Source organism: Chlorocebus sabaeus, chromosome 16, assembly GCF_047675955.1.
Source record: "Chlorocebus sabaeus isolate Y175 chromosome 16, mChlSab1.0.hap1, whole genome shotgun sequence".
Classification (NCBI taxonomy): Eukaryota; Metazoa; Chordata; class Mammalia; order Primates; family Cercopithecidae; genus Chlorocebus; species Chlorocebus sabaeus.
This window is the reverse complement of record NC_132919.1, coordinates 74797528-74824517: the sequence shown is the minus strand read 5'-3', so window position 1 is coordinate 74824517 and position 26990 is coordinate 74797528. Positions and strand designations below refer to the sequence as shown.

Sequence of the window (26990 nt, the reverse complement as noted above, 5' to 3'; positions counted from 1 at the left end):
TTTTGCAGAAGGTTCTCCTTTATGATTTGAACTCTAGGAAAAATATCACATGGGGGATGAAGTGGGAAGGGAGCTAATGTTTTTAAAAGCACCAGTATGTGTGAGGCACTCCAAAAAATATTTAATATTTATGCCAATCTTATTACTGTATTTTCTTTTTTGTTTATTTGTTTTAAGAGATGGGGGGGTGGTCCTCACTTTATTGCCCAGCCTGGTCTCGAACTCCTGAGCTCAAGTGACCCTCCCACTTTGGCTTCCCAAAGTGCTGGAATTACAGGCATGAGCCACTACGCCTGGCTTATATTTTCATTTTACAATATAGCCTTTATTTTGAACCAAGCACTGCTTTAAGGGTATTAGAAATATTAACTCATTTAATCTTTAAAACGACTCCATAAAATGAATGTGTTTTGTTTGTTTGTTTGTTTGTTTGTTTGTTTTTTGAGACGGAGTCTCACTCTGTCGCCGGGGCTGGAGTGCAGTGGCATGATCTCAGCTCACTGCAAGCTCCGCCTCCTGGGTTTACGCCATTCTCCTGCCTCAGCCTTTCCAGTAGCTGGTACTACTGGCGCCCGCCACCTCGCCCGGCTAGTGTTTGTATTTTTTTTAGTAGAGACGGGGTTTCACCGTGTTAGCCAGGATGGTCTCGATCTCCTGACCTCGTGATTCGCCCGTCTCGGCCTCCCAAAGTGCTGGGATTACAGGCTTGAGCCACCGCGCCCGGCCTAAAATAAATATTATTATCGCTATTTTACTTATACAGAAGCTGAGGTACAGAGAGGCTAAGTTACTCACCCATGGTCACGCGTTCTAGAAACTAGTAGAGCTGGGATTTGGATCCAGATCCATCTGTCTTTGCTAGCAATGCCCTGAATATTGTGGAGAAAATTACTGGGCATGAGCCTGATCTGAATATTGCATCTTCCAATCTTGCAGAATTTCTCAGTTTCTAGCAGAATAAAAGATAGCATATAAGTCAGCAAGATTCTTATTGTTCCCACTACATGTGACCTGTCATTCTCAACTCTTCTTATTGGCAAAGCCCTTGAGCAACTGGGTGCCCCATCCCTCCCTTGTTAGTCCGTATTTTTCTTAGGACTCTTTCAGGCCCTGGGCTGAAATTCAAAGGGTGACTAAAATGAAAAGTCAAAAGACCACAAAAAACATCTTATTTTATCCTGTCTGAATCAAAGCCCAAAGCACTTTTCTTGATGTGAAGCTTTTATCCTCCTAGTGGTCCTGTAATTATAGAGAAGATAGGGAATGGGAGAGGAAATAATTGCTCGGATTTTTATGACATACTGAATTGGAGGGGCAAAGCTGAAAGCAAGATCCAGAGGTCTTACCTCCACGTCTTTTCTTCCCCCATCCACTTTGACATTTTCCAAGAGCTAGCCACTGGAGGCCTTCAGAGGGATGCTTCCAGTAGGGAAATGAGGACCAAAAGATGAAAAGGAGGTACGTGAAGGAAAACCTATTATCTGGGGAAAGAGAGGGACTTCACAGACAGACACAATAGGGGAACCCTTCAGCGCTCTGTATATTCCTATAGACTAGAAAAAAAGTCCAGGTGGTGAAGGTCAGAGATGAAAAAACTTGGCTACAACTTGAAATATGTTCTCCCATGGTTCTCTTAATCAACCACCAAATTATTGTTTTGTATCATTTATAGGATACCCGTGTTCATTCAGTTTTGCAAAAGAAAGCACTAAACTGCGGGGTGCAGTGGCTCAGGCTTGTAATCCTAGCACTTTGGGAGGCCGAAGTGGGCCGATCACCTGAGGTCAGGAGTTTGAGACCAGCCTGACCAACATGGTGAAACCCTGTCTCTACTAAAAACACAAAAATTAGCTGGACATGGTGGTGCATGCCTGTAGTCCCAGCTACTTGGGAGGCTGAGGCAGGAGAATCACTTGAATCCGGGAGGCAGAAGTTGTGGTGAGCCGAGATTGCACCATTGCACTCCAGCCTGGGCAATAGGCTGGAGTTTTTTTGAAACTCTGTCTCAAAAAAAAAAAAAAAAAAAAAAAAAAGAAAGAAAGAAAGAAAAAAGAAAGCACTAAACATTTTCCACCCTCTGCAACACCTCCAGGGGAAAGGAGAGTAGTCAACAAGTATAGTCCTTCAGAAGTGGAAATGAGACAGGGACCCTCCTCTGAGTTTTTTCCAAATAACCATCAATGGACCCGTCCCAGTGAACCCGTCCCACTGCTTATTCCCTCCCCCTGGTGGCCAATGTAGGACATTTTCATGCTGTCTAACCAGGATCTGGTTTCAGCCTCTGGTTTGGAAGATCTCAAGATCAAACTCTGTACTAAAATGGAAGGAAACATGAGAATTTTTTCGGTGTCTTAACTATCCTACTTGGAAAGGTGAACTGATACCCTTCCTTAATGACACAATGCCCTTTCTTGTGTCATTAAGAAAAACTGAAGATGGGCCGAGCGCGGTGGCTCACGCCTGTAATCCAAGCACCTTGGGAGGCTGAGGCGGGCGAATCACGAGGTCAGGAGATCGAGACCATCCTGGCTAACACAGTGAAACCCCGTCTCTACTAAAAATACAAAAAGAAATTAGCCGGGCGCGGTGGCAGGCGCCTGTAGTCCCAGCTACTCAGGAGGCTGAGCCAGGAGAATGGCGTGAACCCGGGAGGCAGAGCTTGCAGTGAGCAGAGATGGCGTCACAGCACTCCAGCCTGGGTGACAGAGTGAGACTCCCGTCGCAAAAAAAAAAAAAAAAGAAAAAGAAAAAGAAAAAGAAAAAAAGAAAAAGAAAGAAAAACTGAAGATGCTATTTTGCTATTTACTATGTTTGTTACATTGGTAGTACGGCTCTTAGTCTTTTTTTTTTTCTTTTTTTCTCTTTTTTTTTGTTTTTTTTTGAGACAGTGTCTCCCTCTGTCACCCAGGCTGGAGTGCAGTGATGCGATCTCGGCTCACTACAACGTCCGCCTCCCAGGCTCAAGTGATTCTCCTGCCTCAGCCTACCGAATAGCTGGGATTACAGGCGCCTGCCACCATGCCCAGCTAATTTTTGTATTGTTAGTAGAGACGGGGTTTCACCATGTTTGCCAGCTTGGTCTCCAACTCCTGACCTCAAGGGACCTCAGCCTCCCAAAGTGCTGGAATTACAGGTGTGAGCCACCGCACCCGGCCTTAGTCTTTATTAAACTCTCTAAGGCACTTAGTCCACTTTGCATGTCCACTAACCCGGCATAATGGGAAGGTGACTTTGGGACCACGAAGCTGGGGTTTTGATGGTGCTTCTGATTACTTGCTCTCTGGCTATGTACAAGTCCCCTCCCCTAGCACAGACTGGTAGAGGGCAGGGAGTTCAAAACCTCTTCTAAAAAGATTCCTTCCAGCTCTAACATTCAGGAATTCCATAGAAGTTTAGAAAATATTCTAATTACACCCTTAATAAGAGTCCTGGTACAATGTGGACATTGGTGAAAAGAAGGGAAAGAGTGAAAATAAATACAAGTAGAAACAATACAGCTGTTACCAGGTTATGGCAAATCTGGAGAGATCCAAGCCCTTGTTGGAGATGGGAATTTAGAAGCAGTTGGCTTTAAGGAAAATGATATGGAACCAACCGATTCTTTTTTTTCCTTTTTTTTTTTTTTTGAGACAAGGTCTGGTTCTCTCTTCCAGGCTAGAGTGCAGTGGTGTGATCTGTACTCGCTGCAACCTCAGCCTCCTGGGCTGAAGTGATCCTCCCACCTCAGCCTCCTAAGTAGCTGGGACTACAGGCACACACCACCACACCTGGCTTATTTATTTATTGATTGATTGGTAGAGATTGGGTTTCACCCTGTTGTCCAGGCTGGTGTCAAACCCCTGGGCTCAAGTGCTCTGCCCACCTTGGCCTCCCAAAGTGCTGAGATTACAGGCATGGGCCACCGTGCCTGTCCCTAACTAATTCTTAAGGGACTAAACTAAGATTGCTTTGGGAGTTAAAAGATCAGTTACTTTACTTTATGGTCACACCGTTTATGGATGGCCAGCAGAGAGGAAAAGGCAGTGAGGGAAGCATGGAGAGACAGGCTGTGGGGTCAGATGGACATGTCTTCCAACCCCAGCTGTGCCTCTTACCTTAACCTCTCTGTGTCAGTCTTCTCATCTGTAATAGAGGAAAGAGTATCTATGATAGGATATTATGAGGATGAGATATTATGTGTATAAATGCTTTAGTGTAATGCCTGCTACTTGGTAAGTGGGTTGTCAGTAGTCTATTGCAAGTGAATGAAACAAGCATTTTAAGTGCCAGCTATATGAGAAGGACCCAAGGTTGATGCTTTAACAATGTAAATAACAAATGTTATTTACCTAATGCTCACAACAACACTTCTATTATATAGCTAAGGAAAATGAACCTTGGAGAAGCTTAATCAGTTCATGCATTTATTCATTCTTCCAGCCCATTAATTCAAGGAACATATGGACATCTCATTTTCAGTATCTTTTCTAGACACTGCTAGGAGCTGAGAATGCAGAGACACAGCCTCTTCCACCAGGAAGTTCACAGTCCAGGGTTACATAGCTGACAGTGGTAGAGAGCACTTTGTGAGTACCTACTATGTGCCAGGCACTGTTCTAAGAACTTTGTGTTGCATTAAGTCAAATAAGTAAACTCATTTAATCTCTATAACAGGGAGAAGCCACTTTACAGATGAGGAAACTAAGGCAGGAGGTTAAATAAGCTGCCTGAGGTCAGACAACTAGGATGTGGCAGAGCTGGGATTTAAGTCCAGACAGACAGACTTTGAAATCTGAGTTCTTAGCCACTACACTGCAGCTGCCTCTTAATAAGTGACTTAGTCACCTATAGCTGACAGCAGAGGCCCTTACACCATGATGTATGTATATTTCAGGATGCCACCAGCAGCTCCTCTCATTCCTTTGTATTCTCCTTAGGCCATGTCTTTTGCCTTTCCTCCTTTTATTCCTCAAGGCTATAAGACTGCTTTTGGTGTTGGCACCAACAAAATTGGTAAGCAGGGCAGTAGGTGGGAACTACCAGGTGAGCAGGGAGTGGTTGCTAAGACTGGTAAGATAAGTCCTGTAGAACCAAATAAAGTCCACATCTGAAAAGTCTGAGAGGGGTCCCAGTTTCACCTGGGTCAGATTTAATTCTTGTTCTGAAAACCAGGGAATTAAAATGCTTTCTGGCTGGGCGTGGTGGCTCATGCTGCAAAACCCCATCTCTACTAAAAATGCAAAAATAATTAGGCCGGCACGGTGACAGGTGCCTGTAATCCCAGCTATTTGGGAGGCTGAGGCAGGAGAATAACTGGAACCTGAGAGGTGGAGGTTGCACTGAGCCGGGATCGCACCACTGCACTCCAGCCTGGGTGACAGAGCAAGACTCTCCTGTCTTAAAAAAAAAAAAAACAAAACAAAACTTTCTGCTCAGCCCTGGTGGAAGTAGCTTTTGTTTTCACTTGTAACTGCTTGGAGGCCAGAGATACTAGAGCAGAACTGGTATAAATTCAGGTGTCTATAGGGTTAGGCCTGTAGCTTAAATGAAAGAAGTGGGCTGGGTTTAAGAAAATGTCACCTCTCTTGAGCTGGGTACAGTGGCTCATGGCTGTAATCCCAGCTACTTCCAAGGCTGAGGCAGGAGGATCTCTTGAGCACAGGCGTTTGAGACCAGCCTGGGCAACGTCGCAAGACCATGTCTCTAAAAAAGAGATGTCTCAATGCTGCTATAAGAAAAATAGGCCGGGTGCAGTGGCTCACACCTGTAATCCCAGCACTTCGGGTGGCCAAGGTGGGTGGATCACCTGAGGTCAAGAGTTCTAGACTAGCCTGACCAGTATGATAAAACTCTGTTCTCTACTAAAAATACAGAAATTAGCCAGGCAAGCCGGGCGAGGTGGCGGGCGCCTGTAGTCCCAGCTACTCGGGAGGCTGAGGCAGGAGAATGGCATAAACCCGGGAGGCGGAGCTTGCAGTGAGCTGAGATCCGGCCACTGCACTCCAGCCTGGGCGACAGAGCGAGACTCCGTCTCAAAAAAAAAAAAAAAAAAAAAAAATTAGCCAGGCATGGTGGCAGGCACTTGTAATCCCAGCTACTCAGGAGGCTGAGGCAAGAGAATCACTTGAACCCAGGAGGCAGTGGTTGCAGTGAGCCAAGATCACACCACTGCACTCCAGCATGGGTGATGGAGTGAGACTCTGTCTCAAAAAAAAAAAAAAAAGGAAAAATAATAGCACAAGGATAACTGTTACTTGGCTCCTGTGTCAGGGAGACAAAAAGGAGTGTTGGACATTGGGGCAGACTGGAAAATGTCTACAGGAGGCATTACTGAGCTCTGGTTGATTGCTGACATGAAGGAATAGAGACCCACTTCTCCAAAAGAAACGGAAATCTGCATTTTCTAGTAGTTGGCAACTATATATATACACACACACATATATACACACTATGTATATATACATACTATATATGTGTATATATGTACTCTCTCTCTCTACATATATACATATACTATATATACACATAGGTTTTTTTTGTTTGATTGTTTTTTGAGACAGGGTCTCGCCATCACCCAGCTGGAGTTCAGTGGCATGATCACAGCTCACTGCAGCCTCAATCTCCTGGGCTCAGGTCATTCCCTTATCTCGGCCTTCTGAAGTGTTAGGATTATAGGCATGAGCTACTGTGCCCCAGAAGTAGACATTTCTGCAAGCTAGATTCAGCATGCATGTCCCCAGTAGGCAAACTTTGAAGGAGATACTCTCTTTCAGGATTTTCAGAGAGACAGGGTTCAGCCTTGGAGATTAAACAGGGAGAGAAGCTTGGGGGAAATGAAAGCAAGGAGGCCAAAAACAAAGCAAAAATAGTCACATGGCAAGTACTATTTGCCATCTTGCACCTGTCTTGGGTACCATCCAAGATGGCTCTTATGTCATAGGCAGCCTAGAATACAAGGGAATGCAGGCAATAATTCCATGGCGACCCAGTTCATCTAAAAGTGCATGGGCTCAGTTTTTTACTCTACATGCTTGAGGCCCTCTCATGTAAGAGCAAATATAATTTGACCTTTTTTTATTTTCTTTTCCTTTTTCATTTTGAGACAGAGTTTTGCTCTTGTTGTCCAGGCTGGAGTACAATGGCATGATCTCAGCTCACCACAACCTCTGCCTCCCAGGTTCAAGCAATTCTCCTGCCTCAGCCTCCTGAGGAGCTGGGATTACAGGCCTGCACCACCATGCCTGGTTAATTTTCTGTATTTTTAGTAGAGACGGGGTTTCTCCATGTTGGTCAGGTGGGTCTCGAACTCCCGACCTCAGTTGATCCACCCGCCTCATCCTCCCAAAGTGTTGGGATTGCAGGCGTGAGCCGCCGCGCCCGGCCTTTCTTTTGTTTTTTTGAGACAAGGTCTCTGTCATCCAGGCTGGAGTGCAGTGGTGCAACTGTGGCTCACTGCTGCCTTAAACTCCTAGGCTCAAGCAATCCTCCCACTTCAGCCTCCTGAGTAGCTGGGACTACAGGCATATGGCACTGTACCCAGCCAATTTTTTTTTTTTTTTTTTTAATAGAGATGGGTTCTCACTTTGTTGCCCAGGCTGGTTTTGAACTCCTGGGCTCAAGCAATCCTCTCACCTTGGCCTCCCAAAATGTTGGGATTACAGGCATGAGCCACTACACCTGGCCTACTCTTTGAGGCAGACACATAAAAGGAGCCACGACTTGTTCTTATCACTCAGGCAAGGACTCAAAAATGGGCAAAGAGAATTCGCACCTCCAGAGGTCAAATTCAGGGTCAGTTTTCTCTCCCCAAGTTAACATTAACCTTTAGGTAAACAGAGCCACTCCTCCTTGAGGGCTTGGTACATAGGAGCCGTTGTGGAGGGCTAGGGGAGTGGAGCTGGCCGTTTACCTGCAAGGAAGGGAGCAGCCCAAGGTCAAGATTTCATGTACCTTAGTTCCCCTGAACTTTGCCAAGAATGTGCCTGTTCACTGGAAACAATTGACTCACAAGACCCAGGGTTTATCTGTCCCGAGCACATCTCTTCTTCCTCCTGCTCTGGTGTCACCACAAAGGGTCTTGCCTGTAAGTGGCAGCCCTCTTCAGAAAGAGAAAGAAACAAGTGGCAATCCTTGGCTGACTTAACAATTCTGCCCTCCCTCTCATTGTAAGCATTCAATGGGAGCATGTATATGAAACTTCTTTGAAAAGCCCAGAGAACTATCCCTACATAAAAGCTTATTATTATATTATTTATAGGTAACTTCCATAGTTAAAGGGCTCCACACCACCAAATTTGGTTTTAGAAAGGAATAGAGGCCGGGCGCGGTGGCTCAAGCCTGTAATCCCAGCACTTTGGGAGGCCGAGATGGGTGGATCACTAGGTCAGGAGATCAAGACCATCTTGGCTAACATGGTGAAACCCCGTCTCTACTAAAAAAAAAAAAAAATACAAAAAACTAGCCGGGCGAGGTGGCGGGCGCCTGTAGTCCCAGCTACTCGGGAGGCTGAGGCAGGAGAATGGTGTAAACCCGGGAGGCGGAGCTTGCAGTGAGCTGAGATCCGGCCACTGCACTCCAGCCTGGGCGACAGAGCCAGACTGCGTCTCACAAAAAAAAAAAAAAAAAGAAAGGAATAGAGAGAGGTGGAAGGGTGCAGTGATATTAAAGACATTGGCCATAGGGTATAAAAGTTGTCTAGAATTAACAAGTTTGGGCCAGGTGCGGTGGCTCACGCCTGTAATCCCAGCACTTTGGGAGGCTGAGGCGGGCAGATCATTTGAGGTCAAGAGTTTAAGACCAGGCTGGCCAATATGGTGAAACCCTGTCTGTACTAAAAATACAAAAAAATTAGCCTGACATGGTAGCGGATGCCTGTAATCCCAGCTACTCAGGAGGCTGAGGCAGGAGAATCACTTGAACCCGGGAGACGGAGGTTGCAGTGAGCTGAAGTTGCACCACTGCGCTCCAGCCTGGGTGACAGAACAAGACACCATCTCAAAACAAAACAAAGCAAAAAAAACCAAAACAGAAATAGCAAATTTGTATATAGAGGGAAGGTGATTCCCAAGACATTGTGGGGCTCTGGTGAGCCTACTCTTGTTGCATATTGCTGGTAGTAGTCCAAATTATTGCAATCCCTCTGGGAAGCAACATGGTATTTTATATATATACATATGAGAAGCGATGTAATTTGCATATTCATTAACCCTGTAATATCAAGATATTAAGAAAATAACCCTAAGTAAGTAAAAGGCCTTCTGCACATGCAAGAGTGCATTTTAGAGCTATTTATATAATATCAAAATTGGCAGCAACTTACATTTCCAACAATAGGACAATGATTGGTTACATTGAGGTGCATTCTTTCAATGGAATACATACAGCCATTAAAAACTAGAAATGGTCAGGCATGGTGGCTCATGCTTGTAATCCCAACACTGTGAGAGGCAGAGGTAGGCAGATTGCTTGAGGTCAGGAGTTTAAGACCAGCTTGGCTAACTTGGCGCAACCCTGTCTCTACTAAAAATATAAAAGTTAGCTGGGTGTAGTGGTGCATGCCTGTAATCCCAGCTTTTTGGGGGACTGAAGTACAAGAATTGCTTGAACCCAGGAGGCAGAGGTTGCAGTGAGCCGAGATTGCACCCACTATAGCCTGGGAAACAAAGCAAGACTCTGTCTCAAAACAAACAAACAAACCAAAAAACCCAGAAACATGTAAACTCTGCTACAATGAAAAGGTTGTTTATGATCTACTAAGTGGGCAAAAAGCAAATATAAAATTGATTACAATTATATTAGAATAAGTATGCTTAGAAATTATTTTGGCAGGATGAGGTGGCTCACACCTGTAATCCCAGCACTTTGGGAGGCCGAGGCAGGCGGATCACCTGAGGTTGGGAGTTTGAGACCAGCCTGACCAACATGGAGAAACCCCCATCTCTACTAAAAATACAAAATTAGCCAGGCATGGTGGTGCATGCCTGTAATCCCAGCTACTCAGGAGGCTGAGGCAGGAGAGTCATTTGAACCTGGGAGGCAGAGGTTGTAGTGAGCTAAGATTGCACCACTGCACTCCGGCCTGGACAACAAGAGTGAAACTCCCTCTCAAAAAACAAAAAACTGCAACAACAAAAGAGAAATTATTTTTTATTTTTTAATTAATTGATTAATTTTTTTTTGAGACGGAGTCAAAAAAAATCGTGCAGTGGCATGATCTCGGCTCACTGCAACCTCCGCCTTCCAGTTCAAGCGATTTTCCTGCCTCAGTCTCCTGAGTAACTGGGATTACAGGTACTTGCCACCACATATAGCTAATTTATTTTTCGTATTTTTTTTTTTTTTTGAGACGGAGTTTCTCTCTTGTTGCCCAGGCTGGAGTGCAACGATCTTGGCTCACAACAACCTCCGCCTCCCAGGTTCAAGCGATTCTCCTGCCTCATCCTCCTGAGTAGCTGGGATTACAGGCATGCACCACCACGCCCGGCTAATTTTTGTATTTTTAGTAGAGACGGGGTTTCTCTGTGTGGGTAAGGCTGGTCTCAATCTCCCGACCTCAGGTGATCCGCCTGCCTTGGCCTCCCAAAGTGCTGGGATTACAGGCGTGAGCCACCGCGCCTGGCACTTTTTTTTTTTTTTTTTTTTGTATTTTTAATAGAGACCGGGTTTCACCATGTTGGCCAGCCTGGTCTCAAACTCCTGACCTCAAATGATCTGCCCGCCTTGACCTCCCAGAGTGTTGGGATTATAGGCGTGAGCCACTGTGCCCAGCAATATTTGCCATTTTGAACAAACATGAAAGAAATCTCATGGGGCCAGGGAGGATGAGACCTTTGCTGGACTTCCTTATATGTATTTTATAATTTGATCTTGTTTTTATTTTGGAATGGATGGTGGGGGAGACATAGCCTTCTCTGTGGTTGGTGTCTCTGAAGGTCTGCATCTGGCCCTGGGCTTGAATCTTATTGTTCAGTCAGCTACACATTAGTCCTGTACTCCACGAGCGGCAGTTGCATTCATTTTCAGGCCAGCATATTGTTGTGGGGGAGGTTCACTGCAGTGCTGAAACAGTTAACAGACCTCCTCAAAGCACCTCTACCTGCACCCTCTGGGACTAACTCTCTCAGCTAGGAAGGCTTGGGGCTTCGCTGTCTCCAGACACTCACTCACTTTAATATTGTTTACCAGGTGGTGCCATGCATAGCATCTCTGGCTTCTCCTGAAAATCCCAGGAGGGAAAAACCAAGGCTAGGGTTGGCTGAGTGAGTCTCCAAGGTCACAGCCAATGGCAAAAGATGGAATCAGCTCCCTCCCAGAGTTTACATCAAACCACGGAGGCCAGGTGGCATTGTATAAACTGCAACCTGTTACCTTGAATTAGAACCCTGGGTCACCACCCACATGAGCGAGGGAGGGGGTCCCCCTGCAGGTGGATCCCTGTAACTGCGGCTCCCTCTGCCCTCTCTCTAGGGGCCTGGTATTTCCCCAGAGCCTCCTCTCAGGCCAGGGAGATGCCACGGTGCCGAACTTTGGAAAGCCAGGAAGGGGCAAACTCCGAAGAGAAGGGGGACAGTTCCATAGAAGATCCAAAAGAAACCATCGCGCTGGCTTTTGTGAGAGTGAACCCAGGGGCACAAAACAGACTTCAGAATGCCCAGCAGCAAGGCAAGAAGAAGAGGAAGAAAAAGAGGTTAGGATTGAAAGCTGGGGAATGGGGAGCCATGTTGGTAAGAACAGGAAGGACCTGGAGGGAAGGGGGTCTTGGCTGATGATGAGAAGGTAAAGGAGAAGCTGTGTGCCGAGACTGTCAATATCTCACCACTTTTGGTTCATATAAAAAGAATCTACTTTTGATGATCTGTTTTATAGAATCAAATGATCGTGTGTGTAATCTAAAAAAACCACACCTTGTCCTAATTTTCATTCTATTTGTGTTTAGGATGCCTTTAAAAAAATAGCAGGAAGAGAAGATTTCCTTGTTTTAAGAAGGCGCTTATTTGTCCTGGAAATTTAGTGCACCTTCAATATGATAGCACCATACTGACTTATCAGGATCCAACTGCAGCTTGTGCATTCCGGTTCTTGTTTAATATTTCACCATGCCTTGCTCCATTCAGACTGATTGATGAATGGAAAAGCTTGTCCACTTTCTTATTCATAGCTTCCCTTAATGGGGGGAAGAGGAAAGAGACAAGTATTTTGGCCAAAAAGATGTTCAGTTCCTGTCCCTGATGAGCCAGTGGAGTAAAAGGCTTGAGGCAATATGTTAGTGAGAAGCTGCAAGCGAGATTAGCTGTAATGGCAACACAGAATTTCTACCTTCCGGGTAGAGTAATAGTACCCTGATGCCATGTTTTCCACCATGCTGTACCCCTTTGGACTCGTGTCTTCAGCAACAGGGGTGGTCAAACGAGGCTTAGCATGGCAGGCTAGATTTCAGAGAGCTCCACCTGGGACAGGATGTTTCTGGGCACAGTCACTTGTTCCGGCAAATGTGTTTCTGTCTTGCTGCTTTCCTTTTTCTCTTTTCCAGATGATTGGTGATCAATCTATCCAGCTGCCGGTATGAGAGTGGTGAGCATCTACATTCAGGGGATCTATAATGGGGACCCACCGGATTCTCCCAAAGGGTTGGGAAGAGTCACTTTTGTGTATTTGTGAGGATGGAAGGGTGTGTCTCCAAATCCTGTCCTTCAGTTCTCCTAGCTCAATGAACTACTTAATTAAGGAAGTTGGGAATCTTATTCCAAGAGTCATGGGTTTTCACCAGAATGGTGTGTACTTCAACTATCTGTAATTCTTATATATAGTGATTTGGGGATCTAATTGTAAGAGACAGCTGTTGCTGCAGCCAGTGGCTCTGTTTTAGAGCACAAGTTACAAACCTGCAGTTTGTGAACTGAACCTGATCTACAGACCTATTTTGTACTTCAGAGCACAGTGTTGCTATTGCTGTTGCTTTTTTTTTTTTTTTTTTTTCCTTTTTTTGAGACGGCGTCTTGCTCTGGAGTGCAGTGGCGTGATCTCAGCTCATTGCAACCTCCACCTCCCAGGTTCAGGTGATTCTCCTGCCTCAGCCTTCCAAGTAGCTGGGATTACAGGCAAGTGCCACCATGCCTGGCTAATTTTTTGTATTTTTAGTAGAGATGGGGTTTCACAATGTTGGCCATGCTGGTCTCAAACTCCTGACCTCAAGTGATTCACCTACCTCAGCCTCCCAAAGTGCTGGGATTATGAGTGTGAACCACTGTGCCCGGCTTTTGCTGTATTGTATTTATTTATTCATTTTATTTTATTTTTTTTGAGACTGAGTTTCACTCTTATTGCCTAGGCTGGAGTGTAATGGCACGATCTCAGCTCACTGCAACCTCTGCCTCCTGGGTTCAAGCGATTCTCCTGCCTCAGCCCCCTGAGTAGCGGGGATTACAGGCATGCACCACCTTACCCAGCTAATTTTGTAGTTTTAGTAGAGATGGGGGTTTCTCCATGTTGGTCAGGTGGGTCTCGAACTCCCGACCTCAGGTGATCTACCTGCCTCGGCCTCCCAGAGTGCTGGGATTACAGGCATGAGCCACTGCGCCCGGCCATTTATTTATTTTTTTTGAGATGCAGTCTCGTTCTGTCCCCTAGGCTGGAGTGCAGTGGCATGATCTTGGCTCACTGCAACCTTCGCCTCCCAGGTTCAAGTGATTCTCCTGCCTCAGCCTCCCAAGTAGCTGGGAGTACAGGTGCACGCCACCATGCCCAGATAATTTTTGTATTTTTATTAGAGACAAGGTTTTGCCATGTTGACCAGGCTGGTCTCGAACTCCTGACCTCGGGTGATCCGCCCGCCTTGGTGTCCCAAAGTGCTGGGATTACAGGCATGAGCCACTGTGCCCAGACTGTTGCTGTATTTTAAATTCAAATGTGAATGCTTTAGGGTAGTCTTGTACTGTCCCGGTTACTGCAGGCACTTCTCCCATTCTAGCCCCTTGAAAGCATTTGAGTTTGTATTGGAGTCAGCTCCTACTTATTAATCCTAACAGGGACAGAAAGGATATGACATCACAGATGTAGTTTTGAAATGTAGTGTGTACTTTAAACAAAATGTATGCTTAATATACCATATACTAATTAAGCTTGGCTCTGACTAATGTTAAGGATTAGTTTATATTCCCTGAACATTCAGAGCTTGGTGTTTGGAGGAAAGCCAGAAGCTTGCTTTCTGGCAAAGGGAAGCCACAACAGGCAAATCATTCACCCCAGATAACCTTCTATGGGGATCATTGAGTACAGGCTGGATTTTTCGGTAGTTTTCAACTCTCCATGTTCCTTTATTTATTCTCTTTCTCTCTCTCTCTCTCCTTCCTTCCTTCCTTCCTTCCTTCCTTCCTTCCTTCCTTCCTTCCTTCCTTCCTTCCTTCTTTCTTTCTTTCTTTCTTTCTTTCTTTCTTTCTTTCTTTCTTTCTTTCTTTCTTTCTTTTTTCTTTTTTTTCTTTCCTTTTTCTTTCTTTCTTTCTTTTCTTTTTTTTTTTTTTTCTCTCTCTCTTTCTTTTTTTTCCTTCCTTCTTTTCTTTCTCTCACAGGGTCTCCTGTTGCTCAGGCTGAAGTGCAGTGGCATGATCACGGCTCACTGCAGCCTCCATTTACAGGGCGCAGGTTATTCTCCCCTTCAGCCTCCTGAGTGGTGGTGCCCCACCACACCCAGCTAATTTTTTATATTTTTAGTAGAGACGGGGTTTTGCCATGTTGGCCAGGCTGGTCTTGAACTCCTGGGCTCAAGTGATGCAGTGGCAGTGTTTGACTCTCCATTCTTGCATTAATGGAGACAGGGCAAGATGGCTTCCAGTCTCAAGGAGCTGAGTTCTCTCGCTTCAGTACTTGGTCTGGGAGCACCTAGTAATGGAGCCTCCCCACCCCATGCTCCTCCCCCACGTCCCGGGCTAATAGGCCTTTCTTTCTTCAATAGTGCGCAGGGCCGCCCAACAGTACGGCCTTAGAGAGGGAGGGGAAAACGATGACTGGACTCTCTATTGGACAGATTACTCAGTATCACTGGAGCGGGTGATGGAAATGAAAAGTTACCAGGTATTTGGGCTAGTGATGGTCCTTGGTTTAAGTGTGGCATCTTACCCGGTGGGGCCCCATTTTTACACCTGTGTCCCAAGGAGATTTTGTGGTACTCCCATGTCCCTCGATTGCTCATGAATTCCGGCTTCCCTTGCAGAAGATCAATCACTTTCCCGGGATGAGTGAAATCTGCCGGAAGGACTTGCTGGCCAGGAATATGAGCCGCATGTTAAAGATGTTCCCTAAAGATTTCCACTTTTTCCCTAGGACCTGGTGTCTTCCTGCTGAGTGAGTGCCCCCTGCCCTGTGCTTCCTTCTCCAGTCCTCTCCCCATTTAGGTTTCCTCTTGCCCCTGATTCCCTGGTTGCCACTTTCCCTGCCCATATGATCTCCCATCTCTCTGGCTACTGTTCAGGAAGAGAAGGGATAAAGGGTGTGTCCAAGGTTGAGAAAACACAAGGCTCTGCCTGTAAAATTAGATGATATTTAGGGGCTGGGTGCCCTGGAACCTGTACCTGCAGTTGGGGTTAGAGTTTGTTCTGACGCTGAAAGCTGTTGATTTTGAACTCATTCCAACCACGTAACTATGCAGTTTCTGAATCTTTAAGGACCATGAGCACCTCTGGAGAGTGTGGTAGTGGTTAGCACCTAGGTTAGGAGCAGGGAGGGATGCCTGACCTCTGTCCCATGCAATGCTATGGATAGCAGTCAGCACTTCCCCTTCTCTGCTCTCTTTATATCCATTTCAAAACGACATCAGTTCCTGGTATGTAAAATGCTCTGGACCACACCACCGAGGAACAGGAGAAATGTGAGATGACATACATGACCTGGGGTGCAATCTGGTGGCTGAGACAGGGCTGAGACAGTGAACAGTGCCACTATCAGATTATACTCACATGGCAAGGGCATCAGAGGAATTCCATCCTCCCCTCTCCACCCAGTGCTTTCCAAAACCAAGAGCTCCAGGGTTCTCAGACTTTCCTTCGCTTGTCTGGAACAAGTTTCAGGGCTTAGCAGCAAATTAGAAGGAAATGTATTTGCCATTAGGTCAACAGGAGCTCCAGATTTCATGGTTACTGAGGAACATTGCAGTTAGGTGATTTTTCCAATGGTTACAAGGTTCCTTTGAGTTAAAACACAGAAGTATAGCGAGACTGAGAGACAGAATCCACTCATTTAGTTTCTTTCTTTCTTCTGAATATACTTTCCACAAAATATGTTCAAATATATGATTTGCTCTCCCATACTCTGACTAAAATGGAGGCGTCACAGATGAGACACTGAAGCCCAGTGCGGGTGAGAGACTGATGGATCCAAAGTCACATCACTTGTCAGGGCTTGAGCCAGGTCCAGAACTCCAAAGCTCCTACCTGCAAGCCCAGAAGACCAAACTACCTGTGCCATGGTCATCTTGATGGGTCATGCAGCACTGTGCCCGCATTATGTCATGCAGCTAAGCACCACAGCAGATGGGTGTCGTTATTATCTTTACTGTATAGATGATGAAGTTGAGGTTTAGAGAGGTCAAGTCCTTGCAGAGGGTTGCACCGCTGGTAAGTGGTGTTGCTTGGGCTTCAACCCAGGCCTGAATTCCCTCTGAAGCCCACACTCCCTGCTGTGTGTGCTCTGCTGCCTCCCATTGCCGGGCCTCTAGGCATCTGTCAATGCCAGGGCTTTGTCACATTAGATAGCTTTTCTTTCTTTTCTTCATAAAGAGTTAGCCTTCCTTTTCATTGTTCCCTAGCTAAAGATGTATCTTGTTCCCTCCCTGCTCTGGTAGCTGGGGAGATTTGCAGACCTACAGCAGGTCAAGAAAAAATAAGACATACATTTGTAAGCCGGATTCGGGCTGCCAAGGGAAAGGTATATTCATCACCCGGACAGTGAAAGAAATCAAACCAGGGGAGGATATGATCTGTCAGCTCTATATTTCAAAGGTACTTCCTCATTGTGATTATTTATTTATCACCCACAGCAACTGCGGGCTTTAGCTCCACTGGACAGAATGCGAAATGAGGGAATGGAGGGTGAAGACGGAGGTGGAGCTGACCTGGCTTCTGCCTTGCACTTTGTCAGACCAAACGTTCTGACCAGGGGTGCTGGCACGTGCCTGGGCCAGAGTGTCTCTTATCCTTTTACCCTTGTCAATTGGTCTGGCCCTACCAGGCTGGCCCTTTTCCTCTAACACATTAGGGCTAGGGGAGCACCTTCGGTTTGGGACAGCCCTCATGTGGGAAAAGGGCATGGTGCTAGAGAGCAGTCAGCTTTTCTCTTTGACTGGAGGTCGTCGGTCACAGCCCACTGTGGGGAGGGAGCCCTCTAGGAGTGTGGACAGAGTGGGACACACTGATCTCTCTGGGAAGAAATGGCCAGGAGATGACATTGCAGGGAGGACTCTTGTAGAAATGCCACTGTGTGTTGGCTGCGCAAAGTGGCTCAGGCCTGTAATCCCAGCATTTTGGGATGCCAAGGTGGGTGGATTGCTTTGAGCTTAGGAGTTTCAGACCAGCCTGGGAAACATGACGAAACCCTTTCTCAACAAAAATCAGCCAGGTGTTGTGGCACATGCCTGTAGTTCCAGCTACTCCAGAGGCTAAGGCTGGAGAATCGCTTGAGCCCAGGAAGCAGAGGTTGCAGTGAGCCAAGATTGTGCCACTGCACTCCAGCCTGGGCAATAGGGTGAGATGCTGGAGACCCTGTCTCAAAAAACAAAACAAAACAAAACAAAAAAACAGAAAAGAAAAGAAAAAAAAGAACTGCAACTATATGTAGCCCTGAATGGTGACAATATGTTCATGCATCAAAAGACTGTATTTTATTTTTATTTCTTTAGAGATAGGGTATTGCTCTGTCACTCTGACTGGAGTGCAGTGGCACAATTATAGCACATTGTAACCTCAAACTCCTGAGTTCATGCAATCCTCCCACCTCAGCCTCCCCAGTAGAGCTAGGATTACAGGCACACACCACCACATCTGGTTAATTTGTAATTGTTTTTTTTTTGAGACAGAGCCTTACTCCACTGCTAGGCTGGAGTGTAGTGGTGCAGTCTCGGCTCGTTGCAATCTCTGCCTCTCAGGTTCAAGTGATTCTCCTGCCTTAGCCTCCCAAGTAGCTGGCACCCACCAGCACAGCCAGCTAATTTTTGTATTTTTAGTTGAGAGGGGGTTTCACCATGTTGACCAAGCTGGTCTCAAACTCCTGACCTCAAGTGATCTGCCTGACTTGGCCTCCCAAAGTGCTGGGATTACAGGTGCCCAGACTAATTTTTTATTAAAAAAAAAATTATTTGTAGAGATAGGGTCTCTATGTTGCTGAGGCTGGTCTTAAACTCCTAGGCTCAACAGATCCTCCTGCCTCAGCCTCACAAAGTGCTGGGATTCCCAGTGTGAGGCACTGTGCCTGGCTTATCAAAGAATTTTTATTTATTTATTTATTTATTTATTTAGAGACAGGGTCTCACTCTGTCACCCAGGCTAGAGTGCCGTGGTGTGATCAGGGCTCACTGCAGCCTCGACCTCCTAGGCTGGAGCAATCCTTCCACCTCAGCCTTCTGAGTAGCTAAGACTACAGGCTTGCACCACCACACTTGGCTAATTTTTTTTGAATTTTAGTAGAGACAAGGTCTCACTTTGTTGCCCAGCCTGTTCTTGAACTCCTGAGCTCAAGCAATCCTCCCTCCTCGGCCTCCCAAAGTATTGGGATTCTAGACATAAACCACTGCACCTGGCCCATCAGAGGACTTTTTTTTTTTTTTTTTTTTTGAGATGGAGTTTTGCTCTTTCGCCTAGGCTGGAGTGAAGTGGCGTGATCTTGGTTCGCTGCAATCTCTGACCCCTGGGGTTCAAGCGATTCTCCTGCCTCAGCCTCCTGAGTAGCTGGGATTATAGGTGCCCACCAACACGCCTGGTGAATTTTTGTATTTTTAGTAGAGACGGGGTTTCACCATGTTGGCCAGGCTGGTCTCGAACTTCTGACCTCAGATGATCCATCTGCCTCAGCCTCCCAAAGTGCTAGGATTATAGCCCGGCCTCAGAGGACTGTTTAATGTTTCTCTGTTTAATTGCCAAGATACCTCTTAGAGGTGGTTACTTGTGTCACTTGACAGATCAGGAAACCAAGGCACAGTGTGGTTTAGTGACCTCCACAGGGTCACATGTTGGGACCCAGAGCCCAAGTCTCCTTGTTCTTCTCTCTGGCCCTGGACAAGCCTTCCCTCCACAACACTAGGCAATGTTGGAGCCAACTCCATGGAAACAAGGCAGGAGCTAGTGATTTTCAAGTGTAAATTTCTCCCCTAATGCATGTCTGACTTCTGTTCTCTCCTTCCAGCCCTTTATCATTGATGGGTTTAAGTTTGACCTACGCATTTATGTACTGGTGACATCCTGTGACCCCCTCAGGATTTTTGTGTACAATGAAGGACTGGCCCGCTTTGCAACGACCTCTTACTCCCGCCCTTGCACAGACAACCTGGTGAGCTAAGGGGACACACTACCTCACCCTATCCCCATAGCATGATTTAAAAAAAAAATCCTAGTTAAATCCACGTTCTCAAGACATTGTGAGGGTCATTTGTTGAGCGCTTGCTATGTGCCGGGTTTCATTTAGCCCTCCCAGGAACCCTCAGAGAGAGGGATGATTATCCCCATTTTACGAATGACGAGATTAAAACCCAGAGCATAAGGGACTTGTCCAAGGTCACATAGATAGGAAGAGGTGAGTCTGGGGCTTGTGGCCAGGTCTGCCTGACTCCAAAGCCAGAACCACAGTTCAGGGGTACTCAAGGAGAAAAGGCCATGGGTGAGCAGCCCTGCCATCCCCGCCTTTCCTGGACCCCCAGGACTCCTGAAGTTTTTCTCAGGCTGGGCACAACCCAATCTTGTAAAGAATTGGAGTTTTTTTTTTTTTTTTGAGATGGAGTTTCATTCTGTCGCCTAGGCTAGAGTGCAGTGGTGCAATCTCGGCTCACTGAAAGCTCTGCTTCCTGGGTTCATGCCATTCTCCTGCCTCGGCCTCCTGAGTAGCTGGGATTACAGGTGCGCACCACCAGGCCCGGCTAATTATTGCATTTTTAGTAGAGATGGGGTTTCACCGTGTTAATCAGGCTGGTCTTGAACTCCTGACCTTGTGATCTGCCCACCTCAGTCTCCCAAAGTGCTGGGATTACAAGCATGAGCCACTGCGCCCAGCAGAATTGGAGTTTCTTAGGCTTGAGGCTACAGGACACCCCTTCTTACTTCCTCTATTTTGCCACACTAAATAAGCCCTAAAACTTCCTTTTCTTTCCATCCCTTCAAGCTCCAGGGGCCATGGGAGGGCACAGAGAGGAAGCAGGGGGCCTGCCCTTCCGAGCTGACCCCACAGATGTGTGTCTCTTTCCCCAGGATGATATCTGCATGCACCTGACTAATTATTCCATTAATAAGCACAGTTCAAATTTCAGTCGAGACTCTCACTCTGGCAGTAAGAGGTAAGGAAGAGGCTTCATTTTTCTTTCCTTTCCCTACCAACCTCAGAACTGCTTTCTGGGATTCTACCCAAACCCTGTCAGTCCCCATCAGTGTTTCCATCTTGGGTCACATGGTCTGAGAAAGTACTTCTTTGCTTCGCAACCCAGAACAAATTCCTTCGTCTCTGCCCTCTTGGCTGTTAATCATTAAAAGAAGGCCCCATCATAAACCCTGGGAGGCTGGGAGGAGGAGAGATAAACATGAGCTGTTTCCCCAGCAGAATATATACACACACCAAAACATACCCTTATTACAGTTGGCCCTTCTGATATTTCCAAAGCAAAAGATATTTACTGATCTGCCACGTGAGAAGGACTTGCCAAGCAGTCATTGCTTGGCCCGTGTTCCCCTGGGTGTTGCTCCATTAGAGATTCCCAAATGATGTGTCACAGTACCCTGATATGTGGCTAGCTGGCTTGAAGATTCCTCAGAAGGGGGGAAATTGAGAGCGGTTCACGACAGTATCTTCATGACAGGCTTTTCCATTCCTGTTATTGTCTAATCAGGTCTCATTTGAGTTTTAAGAAAATGGGAGACTGAAGAATGTGAACTTGACCAGGTGAAGGGGGAAAGGGAAAAAGAGCAAGTATTTCTGAGGCTTCATGTGTGTTGGGGTCTGTGTTTGGTGCTTTCTGTGCATTTTTTATTGCTGAATTTTTCTTTTCTTTTTTTTTAGACGGAGTCTCGGTCTGTCACCCAGGCTGGAATGCAGTGGCGTGATCTTGGCTCACTGCAACCTCCACCTCCCGGGTTCAAACGATTCTCCTGCCTCAGCCTCCCAAGTAGCTGAGACTATAGGCATGTGCCACCACACCCAGCTAAGTTTTGTATTTTTAGTAGAGATGGGGTTTCAACATGTTGGCCAGGATTGTCTTGAGCTCTTGACCTCGTGATCCGCCTGCCTCGGCCTCCCAAAGTGCTGGGATTACAGGCGTGAGCCACCATGCCTGGCCTGTTTTTGAATTTTTCACAGCAACACTATGGCAAAGGCATTGCTATCTGCTCTCTGTAGGTGGGGAACTGTGAGTTAGGTGCCATCTCCATCTTACAGATGAGGAAACTGAGTCTCAGAGGTTGCGTGAGTTACCCCAGGTCCCACAGCTGTGACTGCTAGACTGGGTGGAGAAGCGAGGTCTGTTAGACCCCAGAGCTCATTCTCTTTTCTAACGCACCAAGCTTCAAAGGACCACTGAACAGGCTATCAGTTTGACTTCAGACCATCAGAGAGGCATGTGACATTTCATGACCCCCCAAGTGGCAGCATTCCAAAAAGCACACCGAAAATCACTAAGTTAAGGCTGCTTAAAGGGGATGTGGAAGACTGGTGGGAGGCAGTCTCCCCCTTTTCCGGAAGATGTCAGCCACCTGTGCTGCCTGAAGCTCTGCCACTTCCTCCTCTCCTCCCCACCTGGGCTATGGGCACCAGCTGGGCCTCTTGCATTGCTGCGTTCTGAGCGTCGGCACTCTGGGAGGTCTAGCTTGTAGTCCCGGCTCTGACACTTGCCAACTAAGCTTGGACAAGTTACTTCATCTCTCTGAGCCTGCACTTCTTGGTCTGGAGGATGAATGTGATGAGTCTCCCTGCCATGCCCTGACACCTCACAGGGTCTCTGTGAGGTTCAAATGACTTGTGATGGCAACATAGACAGTGTGCGTGGTTACTGTCATTTTTCATTAGCCTAAGGGCACAGAATGGAAAGGTTCTCATTTCCCTCCTCCAATGAGAACTGGCACCCCAACAGCAGGCTCTGGACCCTCGGCTGTGATGGAGGAGTGTCTTAGGGTAGCAGAACTAAGGTGAGGTTGCAAAGGCTTCAAGTGTTGTTCTGCCTCTTCCATTTCCTTCTTCCTCTTCCTCTGTTCATCTCCCTCTCACCCCACGGTGCTTCTCCATCCACTGTCTCCTGGAGCAGCCGCCTGCCCCCGTGGCCTCCGCCTGCCCTTGCTGGGCTCAGCCTGTCTCCCTTGGGCTCCAGGTCCATCTCTCCTCATTTCCACCTGGACGTCTTCAACACAGCATTTCCCAGTGTGGGTGTGTTCTCTCTCCTTGCCTCCACCCCAACACTCCAAATTGGTCTCCCTGCCCAACTTCCTCATCTCTACCTTCTCATCTCCAGGGCTGGAGAGCTTGGACATTTCTTTTCCTAGTGATAATTTACATACTTGAAACCACTTAATCCTCCTCAAAACAACACTATGAAGTCGGCATTATTATCATCCCTATTCTGCATATTAGGAAACTGAGGTGTGAAAAAGTTAAGTAACTTACACTGGGTGGCACAGCTAGGAAGCTGGGATTGAAACCAGGGCTGTCTAACCCCCGAGTTGGTGCCCTTACCCACTAAGCCATGCTGCCCGTGCCATCCACTCCATGAGCAGGGCACTGTCTTTTTTTTTTTTTTTTTTTTCTTGAGATGGAGTCTTGCTCTTGTCACCCAGACTGGAGTGCAATGGTGCGATCCCGGCTCACTGCAACCTTTGACTCCTAGATTCAAGCGATTCTCTTACCTCAGCCTCCCGAGTAGCTGGGATTACAGGCTCCTGCCACCATGCCTGTCTAATTTTTTTTTTTTTTTTTTTTTTTTTTGTATTTTTACAACCCTCACGGCCAATATCAGCCATTGCCCATAGCTGTTCTTTACCCAGGGCACATTTGTCTTTTGTCCCTAGTTGTACTTTGCTCCTTGAGGGTTACAATGGTGCCCTGGCCTTTGGGGTTCTTCCCATAGTGCTGGGCAGAGTTCTTATCTCCTCCTTTCCCTCCCGTTTTGCTTCTCCTTTCCTCTTCCTCCTCTCCATCTTTTGAGACAATCTGCTTCTCATACTGACTGTCTCATCTGTCCCAAAGTTGGCAGTTGAGGTCAACTGCCATCCCTGTCAATACCCCACTGGGGCACAAACTCAGGAGTAGTGCTGCGGTCACAGTGAAGGAGAAGACAGGAAACCTGAAAACCTGGCAGGATTCTCTGGCAGACACCAAGCCATCTTCATCTTTCAGTGTGCTCAGCACATGGCTGGTATTAAATGGAATTGACTCACCACTGGGCATTATGAAATTATACAATAAAGTATATTCATTGTGATGAGTCCTGAGTCATCAAGAAAAGATTATGTTATATGTTGTCAGGGAATTATATAATCTATTTCAGGAAAATTTATTTCCCAATTAGGCAAATTAAATACATTTTTTCCACTTGAAAAAAATTGGCTTAAAGCAATCTGGAAAATCCATTTATGTGCAACACTGTTTTCTGACAACGGCAGGTGGAGGAGGTGGCCTCTATATTGAGTAGCCTTGGCTTATCTGTCTTTATATAAATGCATCCTTGGTTGTTTCACATGTGTGTTGACTCCCTGAATGGTCCTGAGGCTTCCCATGACAGAGGTGACAGTTTCTAGTGTCCCCTCCTTGCATGAGGCTTTGCATGCACCAAAGGCCCTTATCAAATGCACATTGTCTGGCCGACCCTGCTTCCTCCTCCTCGACCCCTTGGGCTGGGGTCTAGTGAGCTTTTGAAACTGCCTGGATGAGCCGTGTCTCTTGTCTTTTTCATTATTTCTGCTGTTCACTCCCCTGCACCTCCTCCTTCCACATTGCCACTTCCACTTTGGCTCTCTGTGCACATGTATGTGCATGTGAGGGGGCAAATGTCTGTCCCCACCACTGCCTCTTGGATTTGTGAGATCCGTCCTCTCTCGGTAATGCCCAGCTCAGAGCTGGCTGAGCACCCACTCAGGTATTTCTTCATGAACTGTTCCACATGAGGTAGACATCTCTGAGTTTCTCTGTGATCAGGCGACCCCCAGCTGTCTCTGTTTGCCCATGACTGAGGGGTTTCCTGGAATTCAGGACTTGCAGTTCTAAAACGGGGACAGTCCAGTTTGCCTGGCACAGTTGGTAACCTTATCTGTGGACATGCCCTGGGGTGCCTTTTCCTTGTGGGTAGCCCTAAAACAAGACTTCTGTGTCATTAATATCCCCAGAATCCCCTCAGATGGCTGAGGTGGGACCCAGGCATCAGCGTTCTTAAAAGGCTCCCCACATGCTTCTAATAAACCCCAGAGGCTGAGGAATCATTGCTGCCAAAGTAAAACCATGGTGTCGGGGGGTTTTCTTGACTCATCCCTTCCCCTGCGGATAGATGTTTTGTGGGTCACAGTGAGAGTGTCCCGACCATGTCTTATGTGACTGCATCCGCACCCACCCCAGGGCTCTGGAGACTTGGAGGGGGTAGTCCTGGGATTCCTGGGACCTCCTCTGGCTCTGACACAGCCCAGGTGTCACCCTGGCTCCTGGGTGTTCGTCCCTGCTGGCTCTGGAGCCTTGTCTCCACCAGGAGTTTCTGGTTTCCAGCATGCCATGGCCTCGGGTGACCAGAGGTCAGCTACACTGCCTCCTGGCCTGTGGTTCCCTTCCAGGAAGCTCTCCACCTTCAATGCATACATGGAAGACCACAGCTACAATGTGGAGCAGATATGGAGGGATATTGAGGACGTCATCATCAAGACCCTCATCTCGGCGCACCCCATCGTCAGGCATAACTACCACACCTGCTTCCCCAGCCACACACTCAGCAGCGCCTGCTTTGAGGTCCTGGGCTTCGACATTTTGTTGGACTGCAGACTCAAACCCTGGCTGCTGGAGGTAGGGAAGTTTGGGCGAGGGGCGAAAACGGACTCTTGTTATTGGGGCCAGCTCGCTTCAAGGATTCCGCCCTCCTGGCTTACCTGAATTGTTCAACTTCCCAGGCCACTTCCTCCCATGGTGCCTGCTGCCTGGGGCTTCTCTCTTAGCTGAGAAGTGGCCACCAGAGGGGGGTAGACAGCTGGGAATTAGATAATTCCTTTGCCTTCTTGAGGTCCTCTCAGACAAGGAAGTGCTGATCTCAGGCACAGAGTGATTCTAAAGACAGCTCGACCTTTTGTAACAGAGTTGTCTCCCAGAAAGGGGCGTTCTTCGTCAAAGCTGGGTTGGCAACGTTCAGTATCAGACAGGAGGGACTGTGCCCCACTCTTAGGGGCCTGGACTACTCAGTTTACACACACCAGCAGAGAGTGTCCTGGGCCCTACCGCCACTGAAATGGGTAGGGGGCCATGTAGTGAGTTTCCTGCCTCCCCGAGACCCACGGGTGGTGAGAGGAGGAGGAGAAGCTTTCCTGGCAGCTACCTCTCTTCCTGAAAGAATTGTCCCCAGGAGCCCTCTCACGTGGCCCTTTAGGGAGCATCGTGAGGAGCAACGAGTGCTAGTGCCAGGTTCAGTGACACAGGTCAGACTTTGGGGTGGAGAACCCAAGACTACAGGTCAGATTCCTGCAGCTTTGCCCTTCTTCCATTCCCAGTCCTTGTTTCCAGGTATGGCGGGAGGAAGAGGGATGTGCCTGTTTGCAGCCCTTACCCAAAGAGCAGAATGAGCCACCAGGAGCAAGACCTTCAGAAACTTCTAGAAATCTGCAAATGTCACATGGTGCCTCCAAACAATACAGACTTTTCAGTGTGCAGGAATAAGTCCTTCCCTCCTCCCACCTGTCTCCCCTCCACCCTGGCCAGGCTCCTGAATGCCACTCCTCTCTACCTCCTGTATCCGAGCCTGTCCCTTTGGGCAGTACCCCTTCCATTCTGCTCTCTGGATGCCCAGTGCACATAAGGGAACACATGCACCCCAGATGGAGTGGAACACACACACCAAAGAGAGGGTAGCCCTGATGCTCCCAAAGAAGAAAGGCCTGAGATAAAAGCTGGTTTAACTACAGGGAGTTATGCTTCCTCCTTTTTTCACCGTGGCTCCAGTCCAGATGCTTTCCCCTCCCTTCTTCTCATCTTGGTAGTCAGGCCCTGAGGTGGGCTTTGGTAGCGCCCTGCAGGTGGCATCTTGGCCTCACTCTCTGCTTTCACTCTGGATGGCTTTGTCACCGGTTGCCCATCTTGCCCTCACAGGTCAACCACTCTCCAAGCTTCTCCACTGACTCTCGGTTGGATAAAGAGGTGAAAGATGGTCTGCTGTATGACACTTTAGTCCTGATCAACCTGGAAAGCTGTGACAAGAAGAAAGTCTTGGAGGAGGAGAGACTACGGGGGCAGTTCCTGCAGCAGTGTTGTTCTCGGGAGATGAGGTACAGTAGCACTCCCCAGCCTTGGGGGGCTCTCTCTCTCTGACTCCCCTGCTCCCAGTAAGAATGGTCTGTCCCAGGCCGGGTGTAGTGGTTCACGCCTGTAATCCCAGCACTTTAGGAGGCTGAGGCGGGAGGATGACCTGAGGTCAGGAGTTTGAGACTAGCCTGGCCTGGTGAAACTCTGTCTCTACTAAAAATACAAAAAAATTAGCTGGGTGTGGTGGCACACACCTGTAATCCCAGCTACTCAGGAGGCTGAGGCAGAAGAATTGCTTGAACCTGGGAGACGGAGGTTGCAGTGAGCCGAGATCACACCACTGCACTCTAGCCTGGGCG

The 26990-nt window shown here is 47.4% G+C and overlaps 1 protein-coding gene across 2 annotated transcripts in view; it reads left to right on the top strand.

The window, feature by feature from the left end:
- Window positions 1-11753: 11753 nt before the first annotated feature.
- Window positions 11754-26990, top strand: part of TTLL6 (tubulin tyrosine ligase like 6) — a 44618-nt gene continuing 29381 nt past the window's right edge. Inside the window, exons 1-8 of one of the 2 annotated variants that reach the window (XM_037993050.2) lie at window positions 11754-12549; window positions 14927-15045; window positions 15185-15315; window positions 16811-16967; window positions 19363-19506; window positions 20418-20503; window positions 24963-25188; window positions 26479-26654. In XM_037993050.2, coding sequence (XP_037848978.2) covers window positions 15025-15045; window positions 15185-15315; window positions 16811-16967; window positions 19363-19506; window positions 20418-20503; window positions 24963-25188; window positions 26479-26654 — 941 coding nt within the window. In that variant the 5' untranslated portion in view covers window positions 11754-12549; window positions 14927-15024. Of the gene's footprint in view, window positions 12550-14926; window positions 15046-15184; window positions 15316-16810; window positions 16968-19362; window positions 19507-20417; window positions 20504-24962; window positions 25189-26478; window positions 26655-26990 lie in introns of those variants that run through there. The other variant, XM_073005405.1, reaches the window with a different exon arrangement.